Consider the following 19,999-nt stretch of genomic DNA (forward strand, 5'->3'; position numbering starts at 1 on the left):
AATAGGCGGCTGCTACAGTGTGTTCCAATCAAATCCGGGAAGAATTTCAAAAAAACAGAGCTTAAGAAAGATTACTTTCTGAGGCAGACTCTGGGATGTTTTTGGCCCCAAGGGAACTCAGGATCCAAACGGGCCGGAGCTCCCCAGGGACCTAGTTCCTCAGTTCTTTATTAATAGCCACCCCGGGGAGCTGCAGTCCCCAGGAACAGAGCTCAAGAAGGGAATGAGGCCTCCACCGCTCGGCTGGAGTCGCCAGCAGGCGTGGGCTCATTATCGTCCCCGGAGAGAGTCCAGCCTCTGGAGCACAGGTGAAAGCGGAGGCGACTGCGGTCCCTGCCCCTGCCCCTCCCGGCCTGCAGGTGACACTGAGGCAGCGCTCAGGGAGGGGTGCACCGTCAAGGCCGCAGAGCCCTGGGAATAGACGGACTCCGGGCCAATCCCTGCGGGGTGCACGACGGGGCAAGGAGGGAAGGAGAAAGTGACCTTGGGGCGGGGACCTGCAGACAGCTGGGGTTCCAGGAAGACGAGGGAAGGGCATATGGGGTAGAGCGACAGTCCAACTTGCGAGGCACAACCCAGGAAGGTCCACAGGCTGGTAGAGGCGCGCAGGTGATGCTGGAGGAGCCAGGGTAGGTGCGGTGCAGCCGAGCCTCGGGCAAGTGTGCCTTGGCCCAGACCACTTGCCCTCTTGGGCCACGAGATCTTCGGGGCTCGGGGCCTGGGATTGCTCGCGGGCCAGACAGGAGCCAGCAGGGGAACGAAATCTCCAACTTCTAACTTCAAAGAAATGCGAATGAAAATAAGGAGAGATACCCCACCACACACACTTCAGGATTGACAGCCAGCGGTGGTGATCTCCTGGAGACCAGGCCGCACTCCCGCAACCGGGGAGGCAGGGGCGGGTGGTGGCGGACGCTTTTCCAGAGGGCAGCTCGGCGAGTAGCACCAAAATGTCACCAAGGCGCCTCACGTGCCCCTTGACCTGGCTGCTTCACTTCTAGCGATTTACCGAGAGATGCAGGCGCTCAAAGATGCACGTTGACGGCCCACACAGCTTCATTTGTGCCTGCTGCGGTGCAAAGGGGGTGCCTACGTGTCCGTGGGGCGCGTTACATACTGAGAAAGCCTCGGTCATCTCTGTGCCTCGACAGGGGATCCCGTCCACGACATGAGCCAAGTGAAATCAAAGGAGTGTTACAAACTGCACTGATCCTATGACTTCATTCAAAACAGCCTGGAGAGTGTGCGCCAACAGTGCACTGGGGGCGGAGGGGGGTGCGGAACTAGACAGGACTTTCATTTTCTCTTTGAAACCCATCTGGAAAGACAGAGGCCAGCAGGGAGTTTTCGCCGCCCGGAGGAGCGGCGGACTTTTAGGAAAGCCCGGTCTTTGTTCATAGAACTGGTTATTTTATGGAGCACCTGCTGTATGCGGGACCACCCGCTGGGGCCTGGGAAGCATTTTCGGCAGAGATAGGGAAGGGGCTGCTCACGCCGCGGGAAGCGCGGACCTCCACCCCGCGAAGTAGCTCCAGGTGGCAGCTGCCCTCGGCCTGGACCTAGACCCTGAGATCGGCCAGTGCCAGCTCAGGGACCGGTACAAGGCACATCAGTCACTCTGTCCCCACCTCCAGCCATTTCTTTCCTGGCACCTACTATGCTTTAGGCGCCTGAATAGTTTACTAAATCTTACCAAAGCCCAGCAAGGGAGCAATTTTTATCCCAGTTATATGAAGAGGGGGCTCAGAAAGGTCACTGGAATAGGCATTACCGTGTCGGTGTCGTGAGCCACGCTGCCTTAAGATCCTATCAGCTGTCACTCCTGGGATAAGGTCTAATCTGGAGTGTGGGCTCTGAAATCAGACCCGGGCCCAATGTCGAATCCATCTTCTTAGTGTGATTGTGGGCAGGTTAGTGATCCCTTCTCTGACCCGGGCTAGGATCAGCTATTTATAGGGGTGCCGTGAGGATTATACGGGGCAATGCCTATAAAGGGCGAGCTTGAGCTAGTCACTGTGCTAAGCGCTTTTACGGGCATGGCCCTAATGAGTTGGCCCATTTTTCAGATGAGGAAACTGAGGCTCGCAGGGCGAGAAATCTCGTCCTAGGCCTCAAGCTGGCAGAGGCGGAGGTGCCCTGCACCCCTGCGAGCCTCAGTTTCCTCGCCCGACCCGCTCCTCAGGGCGCCCCGCCCCTGCTGATGCCCCGCCCCGTTCGTCCAGGTCCCGCCCTTGGCCCGCCGAGCGCCGGGAGTCGCCGCACAGCCCCTCGCGCCTCAGCCAATCGGCCGCGGGCGGCGTCGGGTGCCTTCAACCGCGCCCGCTGTCCTCCCGCCCGGCGCTCGCTCGCTGCCTCGCTCACTCAGCCGCCGCTGCTGCTGTGGCTGTCGCCGCGTCTCTGTCCACCGACTCGGTAAGGCCGGGCTAAGGCCGCGCGCCGCCGGGGGGGGGTGTGCTGGCGGGAGCCGGGGGCTGGCTGCGGCGGGGCCCAGGGCCAGGGGCGGACGGGGACTGCAAGGGCCCGGGCCGAGGAGGGGAGCGGGGGGCCGCCGCCTGTGTCGGGGCGCCGAGGGACAGCGGTTCTTAGAGAGCTCGAAACCGGAGCGGGGCGGGACTCCCCATACCCCGCAGTGGATTGGGTCTAGGGGGTCCGCGTCAGTGTCGGTCCGCATGCGGGCAGGTCCGGTGTGGCTGCGGGAGGGATGCTCAACCCTTCGGACTTAGCAGGACGCCTCCGGGCTGGGGCCAGTAGGGCCACCGGCTGTCTTTCCCTTCCCATCTCACCGTCACTTCCCAGGAGTGGGTTGATTGGGTCTCGGGGTCTGCCCTAGGATCGGTCGGCCTTGCGAGCAGGTACTGTATGGGAGCTGGAGGGACGCTTGACTCTCCGGACTTGGCAGGATGCCCCCGGCCAGGGGACACCAGGACTGCCGGTTCCCTTTCCCCAGCATCCCACTCCCCTCGCCGAAGTGGATTGGGTCTGGGGATCCGCGGTAGGGCGGTGGAAAGGACGCGACGGCGGGATGGATGCTGAGCCCTCGGGATATGGCAGGGCGCCGCTGATCCTTCCTTTATCTCGCCCCATCCCCTCCCCCTCCGAGAGTGGATTGGGTCTGGGGGGCCGTCCCGGGGTCGCGGGCCGGCCCAAGCGGGAGCCAGAGGGACGCTAGGGACTCAGCAGGGCGCCGCAGACCCCCTCCAGGCTCCCGACCCCCTCCAGGCTCCCGCCCCCGCAGCGCAGCCGTGGGGACACGCCCTTGGCGCTGGGACTCCAGGCGGTGTCCGAGCGCCCTAGGTGGATGCGAATGGAGGCGCCAGGCCTGAGTCCCCTCTTGCGAGCATCCTCCATCCCCCCATGCGACGCGCGGTCTAGGGCAGGTGGGCGAGGAGAGCCTGCCCAAGGTCGCGCCGGGCCGGGGAGCTTGCCTTGCAGGGGGTGGGAGGGTGTGGGCGCTTCACGTGACCAGGCCTGGGCGAACTTGGCCTGCGAGCCCGGACGGCACGGTCAGGGCGGTAGAGCAGCCCGGGCTCCGGGGCCCCTATTCCGGCAGCCCCTAACCCCAACTCCCTGGGCGAGCAGACAGTTCCTTTCGTTTTGGAAAGGCTGTGGATCAGTGTCTTTATAGTGTAAATCGGTGGTTGACTCACGTTAAAGCCGAACGGAACAAAGATGATCTTACTTTTTTAACTCCAAGAGTTAAAGATCTCGAGAAATCAGGTTGAATACAGAACTTAATATTCCCAACTCGGAGCTGCTTTCGGTTTCCTCTGTGCTCCACGTGATGTTAAAATATTGAAGGGCAGATTTTAGTAGGAAACTGCTAACTTTGTAAGTCACCAAATAAAATCAGTTTAACCTTTTGAAAAGTGTATTTTGTTACACCATTTTCTCACGCAGGCTTCCGGTTTCTGGTCATTCCAGATATTCAAGCATGCTTATTTCATTCTAAACCACAAACCAAATGAATAAAAAATGGCCGAACACACTGGTCTTTTAATTAATTTATTTTTTTATGCCAGCAAGCAATCACCCCCCCTTTCCAAATTATTTAAGGTGACTCTTAGTGAGCGTGGCATAAATGAGAACATTAATGTTGATGATAATGCTTATCGTTGAGGCGAGGGAGTGTTTAGTTGTAAGCGATAGGAGCTGAATGCAAAATTCTCGTTGGAGTTTGGGGTGGTTCTGCCCCTGCGTGCCCGGGGGCTGCTTTTCGTATGTAAATGAACGGTTTCCTTCCAAAGATGTGCGGCTAGACCTGATCTTGCACATTGAACTCCATCTGAACAGCTGTTGGAATCAGAAAAAGAGCCATCTTAAAGGAGTGCACATATTTTGTATCAAGAGTGGCAGAAATTGGCGTCATGCACAGGCCGAAATAACCTTTCGAGTTTGTACTGAAAACAAGCGGCCTAACCCAGAGGTGAAAGGAAGAAAGCTGGCGTCGCTGCCGCCCGGCCTTGGCTCCAGCTCCAGCCCCCGTGGTCACCGAGCGGTCAAGCCTGGGTCTCCGGGGAGTCCTGGGGCGAGGGCCCGGGCTTACGCAACCCTAGCCCCGCGTGCCCATTCATGGAAGCACAGTTAATTGTTCCTTGGGCTGCGCGGTGAGCCCCTTCCGGAGGCGCTCTGGGCTCGCGGGGCGCGGGGCAGCGTTTCTGGTGTGGGTTGTCTTCGGGCACACCGAACTCTTAACTGTCCCCAAAGTTGACCATGCAGGGCTCGGCCTTCCCACCCAGAGGCGCTGCATTTCGCCCGCTGTCGCCGGAGTGGCAGCGCCGCCAACGCGCGCCAGCTCGCTCCGGAACGTGGCTCCCGACCGGCCCGGTGGAACAGGATCTGAACGCCCGGGGCGCGCCAGGCCGGGGGCGGGGCTCGCGGTAACCTTTCCCCTACTTTTCTCAGCCGTCACGTGACCGGGGGGAGGGGCGGGCCGCGCCGACCGCAGCTGCTGGCAGTGCCTGTGAGGACGCGTTCCAAGCGAGCAATTAAAGTTGCAGCCTGGAGTCTAAAGGCGGTGGGAAGGTGGGAGGCGGAAACGCTTACCCGCTCCGGCCCGGGGCTGGTTCTGCACTTTGATCCAATGCATTTTTTCCTTTGTTGGAAAAAATGTTTAGTCACTCTGCATGGTTATTATTGGCAGACCTGACAGTTCAGTTACCGGTGGGCGCCTGCACTTTGAATACCGGAAAAATTGCTGCTTTTAAGAATAAAATTGTTGTTCAAGCTGGTGTGTTTCAAGTGTGTTTCGGAGACTCTCCCTCTTACTTTAACGAGACGTCTACTTTCTTCGAATGGCTTGAGCCCCTCTCGAGCTTTTCCGGCGAGGACTTTTCTGTTTTAAAAATGAGTGCTACAGGCACACGGTGCAAAACGAAGGGGGTGCAGGTGGGAATTCAGCACAAAGCTGGCCTCCTCACCCGGTACCCCTCCCCAGAAGCTACCACCATTAAGTTTCCTTGACAACTGTAGAAATAGTCTAGGCTGTACAGGGCATTAAAAAAAAAATCTGTTACAGACATCTCACAGCTCCATCAACATCAAATCCTACTGCCAAAGAAACAAACCAATGCTTTATAAAATACAGAATTGGGAAGAATTAGGGAAGCAGAGGCCAAACTTTCATGGATATGTAAGTAAAATAGCCTTTTTGAGGGGGTTTCCTTTGCATTATATTTGTACACAATTATATTTATAATCTATGTAATTATATTTTGAAAGATGTTGCATAAAAATAGGCGATATATGAATAATACTACCAACCGTCAACAGTTCATCCTAACGACATGGTAAAAATATGGATAATCTAAAGGAAACTCTTAAAAATGTCTGTTACTTGACACAAGGAATATTTTCTGCTTGTTGATTTCTGATATTCTGCTGCCTTTTGTGAACTTCACCTTTTACCCCAAGCAAATATTAGGTGACCGAGAGCCTCAGTTCAGTGGAATGTCCTTTAGTTTTTTTGCATGTGAGCTGTTTTTATGTCCAGGAATGTTTAGGGAAGTTAATAATTGAAAGCAATTGTGCTGCCGAGTGAGGTGTGCCTCTCCAGGCGTACAGTAGGGTAGTGGCCACTATGGAGGGTTGGAAAATAGGGTAGCTACGCTCAGCTTACGAAGGCTTATCGGCTAATTGTTGGACACCGAGTTCTCTACGTAAAAAGGAAAGGAATCGTTCATACACTCCATGTGGTGGTTCACTCACCCATCCCAGGAATCTGAGGGTCATCCTAGATTCTGCTTCCTAAATGGCTCTTTTTTTTTTTTTAATATTTACTTATTTATTTGGCTGTGCTGGGTCTTAGTTGCGGCATGCGGGATCTAGTTCCCTGACAAGTTTGTATTAAAAGCTAGAGTCTGTCATAGAGTGAAGTCAGAAAGAGAAAAACAAGTACTGAATGCCAACACATATATGTGGAATCTAAAAAAAAAAAAAGAAATGGTTCTGATGAACCTAGGAGCAGACAGGAATAAAGACGCAGATGTAGAGAATGGACTTGAGGACACGGGGGTGGGAGGGTAAGCTGGGATGAAGTGAGAGAGTGGCATGGACATATATACACTACCAAATGTAAAATAGATAGCTAGTGGGAAGCAGCTGCATCGCACGGGGAGAGATCAGCTCAGCTAGGTGCTTTGTGACCACCTAGAGGGGTGGGCTAGGGAAGGTGGGAGGGAGATGCAAGAGGAAGGGGATATGGGGATATGTGTATACATATAGTTGATTCACTTTGTTATACAGCAGAAAGTAACAATATTGTAAAGCAATTATATTCCAATGAAGATGTAAAAAAAGAAAAGCTAACACAAAATAACCTTTCAAGAAGTCGTCACATGCTGTAACTCGGACTTTGCTTTTTATGAAATAATACTTCATTTATAAGATTATACAGGTATCACTGATTTTCCCAAGTGTCGGCCTCTCCGTGCCCTTAAAAAGATTTCATGCACGGAGTTCTGGTTTCTTTCTCCTTTTGCAAGCAGGCACTGTTGCGCGGAGTGAAGTACAGTAATCCTGCTGAAAGGTAAATGTCAAAGACGCTGGGCTGGGGTATCAAACGCAGTGGGAAGAGGAAGGATGGAAATCCACAATTTTGGAGGACTGCTGCTGGCCTGTGGCTGCAGTTGGGAAGGTACAGAGTATGTTCCTGCATTGGAGACCTAATGTGAGTTATGGGTAGCGTGCATACTTTATTTGACAGGAAACAGATCTTACGAATGGCGATGACATGTGCTCTAGCCGCCCCCCCCCCCAACGTCTAAGTGGCAGACCTGGAATTTGAACCCGGATCTGTGTTCTCCAAAACGTGTGCCCCCCTCCCGCTGACAGGCTGCTTCCCAGACCACGGTGCAGGCAGAGGGCCTGGGTGTTGGCATCTCCCCCAGCCCAGGGCCCACTGGATGTGACACTGAATGAGCTGTGTGTGTTTCTGGGTTTCCACTTCCTCATCTCTAAGGCGGTGCCTCTGACAGCTGTCATCCTGTCTCACAGGGGTTTTCTGAGGATCCAAAAGAGGCCAGGTGTGAGAGTAGCTTTGAGGGTGTGAAATGAATACAGCTTCCAGCAAACAATACCATGGCCGCAGGCAGGGCTTTTTTTTTTTTTTTTTTGGCTGCATTGGGTCTTCATGGCTGCATGCGGGCTTTTCTCTAGTTGTAGTGAGCGGGGGCTACTCTTCGTTGCTGTGCGCTGGCTTCTCATTGCGGTGGCTTCTCTTGTTGCGGAGCACGGGCTCTAGGCGTGCAGCCTCAATAGTTGTGGCATGCAGGCTCAGTAGTTGTGGCACGCAGGCTCAGTAGTTGTGGCACACAGGCTCAGTAGTTGTGGCTCGCGGGCTTAGTTGCTCTGCAGCATGTGGGAATCTTCCCGGACCAGGGCTCGAACCCGTGTCCCCTGCATTGGCAGGCGGATTCTTAACCACTGTGCCACCAGGGAAGCCCCGCAGTCGGGTTTTATGGATACGGCTGCCTTCTGCAGCCCCCAGATTGTAACGTGTGATTTGACCAGTTCAACTGTACTTCTGGGTGCGAAGGAGAAGCACGTGCGTGGGAAATACGGGGCACCCCCCGCAAGGTTTTAGGGACGTTTGAGGGAACCACACCCTGGTGGAGAGGAGAGGTTCAGGGACTTCTCTTGGGTGGATGCATGCCTCTCCCAGCCGTTCTAGCTCAGGCCATTGTCCTGTTGGCCAGGCTGGAGGGGATCCTTCTGGATGGGCGTACAGAGAAAAACACCTGAAGAGGTAGTGCAGGTAATTGGGTTAGACAATTGTATTGGCAGGTTACGCCTGCCAAGACATTCTGTATTTTCTTTCTTGTTTTTTGGCCGCTCAGCACAGCATGCGGGATCTTAGTTCCCGATCACGGATTGAACCCGCGCCCCCTGCAGTGAAAGCGCGGAGTCTTAACCACTGGACCGCCAGGGAAGTCCTCAAGACATTCTGTGTTTTCTTTCTAAAAATGTGACCCTCGATGACCTTTCCCCAGTTCTTTTTCTTGGTGAAATGACATTTCTCTGTATTTAACTGATAAACCATTACTTGTTGATACGGCACCGTATAAGTTTACATTTGAATTTGCTTTATTTTTACAGTACCTCTGTAGGCAGAAGCTGTTGTTTTTCGAGAGCCATAGAAAAAGGGATAATGATTCAGGTTTCCCCTATACCCTGCCTTGACTCAGCATCTTTACCCTGTAAATGTGAACGGTTTATTATGATATACTTCACTGCGAGAAATGAACCGTGTGGCCAGTTTAATTAATGCGGCTATTCAGTGCTCTGTCATCAATTCAAGATGTAGCCATTCATAAATGAAAGTTCCTGCACCTTGCCTGTGCACGAAGCCCTCCCCCAAATTTAAAGTGAGCTCTGAGTCTCATGTTCTTGCTTCTAAGATGCCTGCCTCAGATTAGGGAAAGAATAATTTGTATTTGTTTGTGTACACACTTGCTGAACAAACACAAGAGCACAATTACAGAGGATCATGTCTCCAAGGAAATAAGGACTGGCCCGTGGTGTGCAGAGAGGTGGGGTGCCCACACTCTAGTGGAGAGGAGCCCTTTTAGTTTTTCTTCCCGTTACTGCTAATTTTTGCCTGCGTCTAACCTCTCACCCTCATTAACAGCAAAATGGCAGGAATACTAAATACTAAAGAGCAAAAAGGAACCTGAGAAGACACATGAACCCCTGGGCTGGTGAAGCCTTTCCAGAACCTTCCTGGTACTTTCCTTGATGTGCTTCAGGTGGCAGTGCTGAGGTAAACCTGGGTACCACCTTGGTGGTCACGTATGGCAGGAACATGGTTTTCCCCAAGTTGGAGCCAGTCCTGGAGGGCAGAGCAGCTTTGGTAGCTGAACCCTCCCAGGCGTTGGTCACCAGACCATGGAAGAATATGTGGTAGATGGTAAGATAATTGCTCTGCCCCCCGCTGAAGATGCTGCTGCTGATTCTTTGCCCGCCCTGGCTTCTCACAGGAGGTTTTCCGGGGGTGGCAGCGCAAGTGTCATCCAACCTCACTCTGATGAGGGATACAGGCTGTGCTCCTGGAGACCCTGCCCGGCACTCGCGCTGCGCTAAGCTGTCGCTTCCTGTGGGTGACCTTTTCTCAGAGGATTTCCAGCTCAGCTGTTTGCCTCTAGATGAGGTGGATTTTAATAGAAGGCAGGGTCCGCTCCTGTGGGCCTGTGAACCGTGCAATTCTAGTGGGAATACTGGAAATACTGGAACATGGGAATAATTTTAGAGTTGGCACCCGCTGTATTTGTAGTTACTGTAGTTTTACTGCTGGTTGCAGTCACATCATTCTGGTTACGACAGAGTGACCTAATTTTATATCTGTGTTGTAACGTTAGGAATTTTAAGTAGAACTTTGTGTGGAGTACTTACCACCTAACTTGGTAGGTAAGAACATGAGTTTTGGAGCTGGACTTGGGTCTGATTCCCAGCTCTGCTGTTCGCTAGCTGTGACCTTGGGCAAGTTTCTTGACATCCAAGCCTCCGTCTTCTAAGTTGTAGATGGGAATAGCAGTAGTAACCAATTCCTAGAGTTCCAGTCAGAATTAAACGGGTTAATGCAGGTAAAATACGGATCACATTGGCTGGCATATGCCAAAGACTTTGGGAGAAAGAATATTTTGTATCTTCATTGTTAAAAGCACAAAAATTAATCTGTATGCCTTACCTATCTATCTACCTACTACCTACTTCTCTCCTTATCTGTTCATTTCATGACTGTTTTGAAAGGTTTCTGACAATACATAATTTATTATATATTATATGCTGTAAAGACCGTTTTCTTGGAAACCTGCTGTCACATGGCCAGTTTTTATTGTTTGTTTTATATTATAGAGGTGATTTTCACACCTCAATTTTCCCAGGGCCTGTTTTGAAGTCTGGCCCTGCACTTTCCATTGGGTGACCTTTCACCTCCTTTCCTGCTGCCTGTTGCGGAACCTGGGGGGGGCGGTGGAGGAGGACGGCTCTGAAGGAGGCCAGATGCCCTTGAGGGAAACAGGATGATTTTTTAAAAATTAATCTATTTATTTATTTATTTATTGTTGGCTGCATTGGGTCTTCGTTGCTGCGTGTGGGCTTTCTCTAGTTGCGGCGAGCGGGGTCTGCTCTTCGTTGAAGTACGCGGGCTTCTCATTGCGGTGGCTTCTCGTGGCGCGGAGCACGGGCTCTTGGCGCGTGGGCTTCAGTAGTTGTGGTACGCGGGCTCAGTAGTTGTGGCGCACGTGCTTAGTTGGTCCGCGGCATGTGGGATCTTCCCGGACCAGGGCTCGAACCCGTGTCCCCTGCATTGGTAGGTGGATTCTTCACCACTGCGCCACTAGGGAAGTCCTTATGGATGACTTCTTGATTACATGACCAGTGTTACGATTTGCAGGCCACTGACCTCTGAGGTTAAAGGCTTTTGTTAAAAGGAATTGGTTGTGGAGAAAGACGGCAAAGTGAACATATTTGACAAACAAAGTACAGACCAATTTATTGGCCGGGGAGTTAGAGGGTGGCATTGGGCTGTTAAAATGAAGGTAGTCTTACCAAAATTGAATGAGATGTTTCAGCATTTCCCCCCCAAATTGTTCACTTCACATTCACTGTTGGAGAACTGTCTGTGGGCTCATGGTTTGTTCAGAGAATTCAACAAGGATTCGTGTCCTGGGGAGCTTTACAGCTTATGTTGGGAGATTAAACGAATAACTGACAGGTGAAAGTCATTCGCCAGCAAGTGCAGCTGAAATGGCTAAATGTAACTGGTAGAATTCCTGTGCTTCCAGAATGTGCATTCCGAGGCAGGCACCTGGGCGAGGGGAGCTGTAAGCTAGGTGTGAAGCAGGAAAAGGGAAATCGAGAAAGGTCAGAGGCATCCAGGCTCTGAGTCGGAGTTCACAGGCCACAGGGCATGACCTGGGCCTGGCCAAAGAGGAGGTGACCAGGAGACTGAGCTTGGGAGGGCCTCGGGAATAGCGGCGTAATTCAAGACCAGAAGTGTGCATTTTAAAAGCTGCAGTAAATACGTCGCCATTCTCAACCCCAGTGTCTTATTCTGGATCTCGGCGGTTTTCCTGGAGCAGATTAGCATAAGGTGCTGAAGTGCTCTGGCACGGACCTTGGTGACTGACTCCCTCCGTTAGTGGCCCTCCTGGTTTCTAAGGCGGCACCATCGCATGGTTCCCACCACGTTCAGCTGGGCGGGGGGTGGGGGGGAGGGCGGGCAGCAGCGCCCAGGTGTGTCCCGGGCCGGCAGGTTTGTGCACAATCACCGTCAGGTGGGGCTCCAGGTGGGCGCTCTCCACCTGATGCGGCCAGAAGTGATTTCTGTCCTCCCAGGGGAAATAAATGCGTCCGTAGCCCCACGGCCGACACGCACACAGAGAGGGCTTTGTTTTCAGCATGTTGGATCAATTTCTGGATGTCTCCTCGCAGCTGGGGGGTTGCTGCCACCAGCGGCCACCTCCAGTTTACCCCCGACCTGGTCTGGCGGAGCACTGTAGGAGGTGGCCTCACACCAAGAACAGTCCCCAAGGGGCCTTCTCCCACCACCTAGCCAGACCTTCAGCAGGGAGGAGCAGCCAGCCTGCACTTCCAGAAGGTTCTTCCACTGTCCCCCTGTTCCCTCCAGTTCAGAATTCTTATCCGAGGGCCTCTGGTAGCTGCCCAGTGATGATTTGCGAGAACAACCGAGTGCAGAAGTGGAGACAGTTGGTGTGTTTTCTTCTCCAGCCTCCCGAGAATCCGGGGCACAGGTGCACATCCTGTGGGTGGGTCCCTGAGGAAGCCACGGCTCTCCACCCAGGTGGAGTGGTAGTGGGGGAGAGGGGCAGCATACCTTCCCAGAACAGCAGGTTCTGGTGCTGGCCAGCATGGGGTGAGGGATGGAGTGAGGACTGCCCTAGCCCGTCCGTGACCCGGCATGGCAGGCGGTTGGAGATGTTTCAAGGAGAGAGTTGGCCGGGAGGATACGGGAAAGATGCAAGGTGGGTTTTCAGTTGACTTGGTTTTGGCATCAGTGTAGGTGAGTTTGGAGAGAGACTAATGTGCACAGATACAAGGCAAAGCCCTGGGCAGGGCCCTGTGGGTGGTTGAATCCCGGGTGCAGAGGGGCTGGAAGAGGACCCTCAGCAGATGCACTGGTAAAACAGTCTATGCACCTGTGACCTTACCTGGAAGGGAGAGGAAGCTGGAGAGGGGGCTGGCGCATGGACACTCAGGGTTTAGCTGCACACCATGTGTGGGCATGGCAGAGCCCGCGCCAGCCCAGGGAAGCCGGGAAGGGGGTGCCGCCCGCTCGCCTGGCCCTTGGGGCCCTGCCGTACCCTTTTCTTAAAAAAATTTTTTGGCTGTGCCGCGCAGCATGCGGGATCTTAGTTCCCCGACTAGGGATGGAACCCGCGCCCCCTGCAGTGGAAGCACGGAGTCTTAACCACTGGACGGCCAGGGAAGTCCCCTAGCGCGCCCTTTGCCTTCACCCTGGAAGGTGGAAGGGATGCAGAGAAGAGGCTGCCCGGGGTAAGTGGCCCGGATCCAGACACGGGCCCCAGCCTGCCAGCTGGCCCCAGGGCCCTTCCTTTCCTGGTGTGTTGAGGTTCCCAGCGGTGCTGACAGTGACAGGACAGCCGTGCCAGCCTGGGCTGGTGCGCCTCGGGGCTCCAGGGATGCAGGCCAGGAGGGGAGAGTTGGGGACAAGGCAGTCTCCGGTCCACATGGCGAAGTATTAGTATCTGTTCCTTCCGGGAGGGGATATGTAGGTGTGATTCCTTGCTCTCGTGCGTTGGCAGTATCTCCTGCTGTAAGACAGAAAACATCCTGCTGTGTTAATACAGTAAAGTTCACTGGGGCTCTTTTGCGGTCCTCATAATTCCTGATTTTCCACGAGTTTATTACTGGCGTGCCTCCTTGCACCTGGAGCAGGTCTGGCCTCTCCCGGCATGGCAGGCGGTTGGAGGTGTTTCAAGGAGAGATTTGCCAGCAGTGGGGAGGCCATTCATCAGCAGTTGCCCTTCAGCTCCAGGCATTTTTGCCAGCTCTGCGGGGCTGCTGACCTGATTGACTGCAGGGAAGTATCCGGAGGAGCGGCTTGGCTCTCTGTTGGCAAGGTTCGCACCATTCTCACGGTGGTTTTCAGACTCTGGTCGGGAGCCCTCCACCCCTCAGGGCCAAAGGGAGGAAGAAGAGGGTTGAAAGGCTTTATCCACGAACCTTTCCTGTGTGTTTACATTTGAAGAAAAAGGTCCCCATTTTTAGAGATGCTGGGCGAGCGACCCAGGGGAGATGATGCTTCATTTCCAGCGGCCACGGTCAGCCTTTGGGAAATGATGGTAGCTGTGTCTTCATCAATTACTCCAGCTGCTGCTTCGGGGCGACTCCAAGGTGGGAGAGGCAGGGCAGTGTGTTCAGGCTGCACCCACACCCACCTGGCTTGGGTGGAAGGTGGGAGCTGGGGGTATGACCTGCGAGGGTGCCCCAGGGCAGGGGGCGCAGTGACCCCACAGGCAGCCTCGCCCTTCCTTGCTTGTTGTTTCTGCAGGTGTGTTGGGTGGGTGAGCAGCCATTGAAAGTTGGTCTCTGGGTGGAGATTTAGCACCGGCTGCAGTGGATACGTGTTTTATTTCCTTAAACACATTTTAAGCAATTATTAGAGCAGATGACAAACATACAGAAGAGACACAGGCGAGAATTCCCTGGCGGTCCAGTGGTTAGGACTCTGTGCTTCCACTACAGGGGGCACGGGTTCGATCCCTGGTCAGGGAACTAAGATATCCCGCAAGCCATGTGGCATGGCCCCCCCGCCAAAAAAAAAAAAGCACAGGCATGAGGATTCTCACTTGGTCACAGCCCAGCTTCACCAGTTCTCACATATGGCAGTTCCTACCCCTGTCCATCCTTCCCCCACCTCCAGTGGTTTTGAAGCAAATCCCAACATGATAAAAGATAAAAGTGCATTGGTAAATATTTCAGTATGTATCGCCGAAAGATAGCAGCTCTTACCATTCAATTAAAAAATAGTTTTCTAACTTTGATTGTAAAATGTGTGCATGTTATATTTGAAACAGTTGTTTTCAGGCACCTGCAAAAAGTCTCATCCTGATGAATGATAACGTACAATACACCATATATTTATATTTCCATGTGTATTGGTGAAGCAATGCATAGAATTTAATTTGAATCAGAAAGTTGGTGATTTGACATTAAAAAAAGACAGCAGCTCTTTTAGAAAATAACCACCATATCACGTGACACCTAAAAGCATTTAATAGTAATTCTTAAGGTTATGAAGTAACAGTTGTTTAAAGGGGTCCTTAGCGTGAATGCAGAACTAGGGCCAAATCGGGGGAAAGGAGTAGTAATGCACCCACCTGAATTACATGTCTGAGGAGAGAAGGTTTAGATGCATGAGTGTTAAATAGATAACACTCCTGTTTCATGAGACAGCGGTGTTTTTGTGACAGCTTTATTGGGAGATCATTCACATCCCATACCATCCACCCACCTCAAGTGTACACGTCAGTGACTTTAGTATATTCACACGTATGTGCAGCTGGGACCCCCATCAATTCTGGGACATTTCATCACCCCCCAAAGAAATCCTCCTCTCCTTAACCCCCACCTCCCCCCGGCCCTAGGCAACTTTCTGTCTCTGTGGATGTGCCTGTTTTGGACATTTCCCATAGGTGGAATCGTACAATACGTGGCCATCTGTGTCTGGCTGCCTTCAGTCAGCATCGTGTTTTCAAGGTTCACCCGTGCGGTGGTGTGTGTCAGCGCGTCATCCCTTCGTACTGCCTGTAAATAGCATCCTGTTGTATGGATAGGGCATATTTTGTTTACCCCCGTTCATCAGCGGGAGGGTGTTTGGGCTGCTTCCACTTTTTGGTTATTATGAATAATGCCGCCGTGAACATCATGTACAGGTTTGTGTGCAGACACACGTTTTCATGAGCATGAGCCTAGGAGTGGAATTGCTGGGTCGTGTGGTAACTCCACATTTGACCGTTTGAGGAGCTGCCAGACTTTTCCAAAGGGGCTGTGCCATCTGACATCCCGGCCAGACGTGCACGAGGGTTCCGATTTCTCCACATCCTCTCCAGCGCCTGTTATCACCCATCCTTTTGATTATGGCGGTCCTGGTGGGTGTGAAGTGGTATTTTACTGCAGCTAAAGCTCTGCATTGTCCTGGTGGCTGCAGGGGGCAGTATTACAAGGCTGAATGTTTGCAAGTGCGAGGCTGTGGATGCCAAAATCGAGGGTGGAATTTTCACTTGATAGATTTGCAGAGGGAGCTTCTCAAGCCCTTGTCATCCGGTTCACTAACTCCTGCTTCTGGCTCAAATCGGGGGAGGCCGGCTCACGATCATCATCCTGGCTCCTGCAAAACTAGAAAAACAAATTGTCCACCTAGAGGGCACTTAAGACTCTTCTATTTGGTTTTTAGTCTGAACCAATCAAAACAAGCAAATCACTAGTTAAATTCCGAGTTTTTTCATTTTTTTAAAAAATAATTTTTAGGGACTTCCCTGGCAGTCCAGTGCTTAAGACTCCATGCTTGCACTGTAGGGGGCACGGGTTTGATCCTTGGTGGGGGAACTAAGATCCCACATGCCACATTGTGTGACCAAAAAAAAAAAATAATAATAATACAATGATTTTTATTGGAGTACAGTTGATTTACAATGTTGTGTTAGTTTCTGCTGTACAGCAAAGTGAATCAGTTATACATATACATACATCCACTCTTTTAGATTCTTTTCCCACGTAGGTCATTACAGAGTACTGAGTAGAGTTCCCTGTGCTCTACAGTATAGGCCCTTATTAATTATCTATTTTTCAAAGAGTTCTGATAAAGGCCTCCAGAAACGGAGGCTGTAAATATCCTTGTCTGTGTGCCCCTGCCCAGCAGAGGTTAGCTCCCCGAGCAAACACCGGACACATACCTTTGGAGAGAATTGGCTACAAACACTACATTTAGTCTACTGCCATTAATAATCCCTTCCTGTTCTGCAGAAAGCCCTTGAAAGATTTTAAAAATCATTGAGGGACTTCCCTGGTAGAGCACAGTGGTTAAGAATCTGCCTGCCAATGCAGGGGACACGGGTTCGAGCCCTGGTCCGGGAAGACCCCACATGCCGCGGAGCAACTAAGCCCATGTGCCACAACTACTGAGCCTGCGCTCTAGAGCCTGCGAGCCACAACTACTGAAGCCCGCGCGCCTAGAGCCCGTGCTCCGCAACAAGAGAAGCCACCGCATTGAGAAGCCCGTGCACCGCAATGAAGAGTAGCCCCCGCTCGCCGCAACTAGAGAAAACCCGCGCACAGCAATGAAGACCCAATGCAGCCAAAAATAAAAATTAATTAATTAATTAAAAAAAATCATTGACAGGGTAGCCAGTCGTCACATAATTTTATTTGCTGTGATGCATGCTGTGCAGAATTCTTATCTTTGTAAGACCTGCTTCGTGTTCACCCCAAGGCTTTGATGGGGGGAGGGGTTGAGTTAACCTTCGGGTTCTGGAAACATCTTAAGAGCCACTTGGGTAGCTTTCGAGAAGTTGATTCCGGCTGTTGGTTGAAAATGTCTTCAGCGTTTTCAGTTTACCTGTAGCGAGCTTTTGCTTAGAGTCATGCTGCTTTCAAATGGGATCTGTCTTCATAGTCAGCCAGGCTCTGGACGTTTGCTCTGTGCCAGGTAAACAATGTGTAATTTTTTTTATTCTTCTTTTTGCCCATGCCGCACGGCTCGCAGGATCTTAGTTCCCTGACCAGGGATCGAACCCAGGTCCTCAGCAGTGAAAGCACAGAGTCCTAACCACTGGACCGCCAGGGAAGTCCCAAATAACGTGTAACTATTCTTGAATGCTGGACAGATGGCACCAGGCCAAGGTTCCGTGAGTGGGATGCAAGTTTCGCCGACTTGCTTTTTTTCTTTCAAGGTCATCCGAGCAGCGCTCTCGGGTGCCCATCCCAGCCACCCCCTCTGCCCCAGCATCTCAACGTGGGTGCCCCAGTCCATCCCGGGGTGAATGCTCCACTCCCAGCCCACCCCGCGCTGTGGCCCTTCTGTGTGTGGAGGCTCCGTGGAGCCCACACGGTTCAGACCCCAGCCCCAGGGCACCTCCGAAACCTGTCTGGAGCGGGTCACCCTCCCCGTCCCCAGTGTGCCCACTCTGGACCACGCTCTCCTGGAAGACCACCCCAGCTTCGTACTGGTCTCGCTTCCTCACCCCACCTGCCCCGGCTCCAAACAGCAGCCCGAGTGGTCTTCTTTAGAACAGACACAGACACAGGAACTGACGCCCCTGACTCACAGCCCTGGGATACTTTTCCATTGCCCTTAGCGTGAAACCCGACTGCCTCTGGGGCTTCCCTTTCTGAATTTAGCGCCCACCTCGAGCCCAGCCGCCCTGCACCTCCAGCCCTTTCCCAGGTCTGCCTTCAGGCCTGAAAGTCTTGCCCACTGGCCGATCCTTCTCCTGGGCTTCCATGTCACCTGGGAGGTCCCCTCTGTCACTCCCTCTTCTTTCCGCCCCCTGTCTGAGCTGCAGGAGGGCAGGGGGACCTCCATCCTCCCTACGGCTGGCACATAGGAGGCAGTCAGCACACGCTTGTTGAACAAACCAGTGAGTGAAAGTTGAGATCATTTGTCCTGATTTGCTGAAGACTAAGCTAGTTTGACTTTTGTAACTGGGTGTCTCTGAAACCGCCTTACCCTTGATTTTGACGGGTCCGACGTCTGCCCCCAGTGGGCTTATTACACGGGTAAAAAAAGGAGACATAGCATGCGATGGGGATACACGCACTCACAATTTTGGTTTTTTATTCTGGTTTGTTCTGGATTTTTAGCTCCTCTTTATCCACGTGTGCTTGGTGGCACACGGTTTAGGAGGAGGTGGTGCCATCGCCCGCCTTCAGAAGGTTGGCAGAGGGGCTGGTGCTGGGGAGGCCAAGAGGGAAGAGGTGAGGCGGGATCCCGCCAAGGAAGCAGGTGAAGGGAGACCAGATATACCCAGCAGGGGAAATGCAATGCACTTGCCTCTGCCAGGCAGGGAAGCCCGCAGGGAGGGCCAAGCCTGCAGCGGGGGAGGGAACGTGATACTGGCTGTTGACGGCAGTTGGATTTCTGCAGCCTCTGAGGAGGAAGGCCCAGCCTGTCTTGTCCACACCCCACCTCCCCCTGAGGGTTCTGTGCGTCTGCTTTTCATGGAGTCCTTTGTGGAGCCTGAAGGGGTTTCTCGGGCAGCAGCCCCATGCGCACCAGAGGCCAAGGTGTTTGGCGTTGGTCCTGTTTTCCCACCGTTGATCCCTGAAGATAAGGGATCAGGGGCCATTGTGGTCGCATTTGTGGACTTTTCTGTGCCAGCCTCTAGGCTGGCTGGTGGGTGGGAATGGGATTTGCCTCCCATTTGCGGGGCAAGTTGCTAAACCTCCCCGGGCTTCCTGGGTCAGCCGGGTGTAGACTGGGTGGCAGAGATGGGTGGATGGCAAGTAGTGGAGGAAGGAACGAGGGGTTCCCGCTCCTGGACTCTGCTGACCACCCAGCGCCTCTAAGCAGAGGCCGCAATTGTCTGTATCTAGCTGGACCAGCAGGGGAGGGGTGATGGCTAATCACAGAATCGGGTGTGTTAATGAAAAACTTCTAATCTATCAAATGGGAGGAAACAATCAGATTCAGAATGGATTACGCTTCTCTACAAGTTAGAGGTTTTCTAATGTCCGGTCAGTGCCCCCTCTGTGTTACGTTCTCCCCTTGTCTTTCCAGGAGCTCGATAACCATGGCGGAGGCTCACCAAGCCGTGGCCTTTCAGTTCACGGTCACTCCCGACGGAATCGACCTCCGGCTGAGCCACGAGGCCCTCAGGCAGATCTATCTGTCTGGACTTCATTCCTGGAAGAAGAAGTTCATCAGATTCAAGGTTTTCAGACACTTGCTTCAATCTGTACAGTATTCCCTTTATTGAAGTTTCAGCGTGTCAGAGTGGTAGTTGACACATCATGTATGTTTCCATGGTCCTTAAGGCTTGTGAAACACTTTCCCATGGATTGCCTCGCTGAATTCTTGGAGAAATTCTGTAAGGCAGGTAGGGTGAATCGGGGCCCCGTAGGGCAGGTGAGGAAATTGGAGAGGGTAAGTGACCTGCTCGGAAGAAGCAGAATAAAGGCTAGACTCCACATCTGGGCTCCGAGTCCAGAACCCCCTCTACACCTTGTAGGAAAAGGATTGTTTTTCAGCTGTGTGAAACCGCAGCGAGTTTAACAGGAGTCTCGCCAATAAAATAGTCCAGCGTTGAAAAAGATGCACGTAAGTGCAAATACAGTTAACCACTCATGTTCTCAATTCTGTTTACCTGCAAGAGTGGACATTTATTCACTGTTTTTAAGCACGTGTCTTGTTTTTAATTCACTTATTTAAAAAATTACAAAAGTCATGAACATGCATGTACCCTTCGCTTAAAACTTCCCCAATTGTGCTGTTTAGGGAAACACTGCTGGGGAAGATCCCCGG

General features: G+C 52.6%; 1 protein-coding gene across 1 annotated transcript in view; it reads left to right on the forward strand.

The window, feature by feature from the left end:
• Positions 1-2,274: 2,274 nt before the first annotated feature.
• Positions 2,275-19,999, forward strand: part of CPT1A (carnitine palmitoyltransferase 1A) — a 64,081-nt gene continuing 46,356 nt past the window's right edge. Inside the window, exons 1-2 of the mRNA XM_022591161.3 lie at positions 2,275-2,412; positions 19,256-19,409. Of these exons, the coding sequence (XP_022446869.1) occupies positions 19,269-19,409 (141 nt within the window). The 5' untranslated portion in view covers positions 2,275-2,412; positions 19,256-19,268. The remainder of the gene's footprint in view (positions 2,413-19,255; positions 19,410-19,999) is intronic.

Source organism: Delphinapterus leucas, chromosome 7 (genome assembly GCF_059928025.1).
Source record: "Delphinapterus leucas isolate spDelLeu-1000000601 "Yukka" chromosome 7, BTC_Dleu_Yukka2, whole genome shotgun sequence".
NCBI lineage: Eukaryota > Metazoa > Chordata > Mammalia > Artiodactyla > Monodontidae > Delphinapterus > Delphinapterus leucas.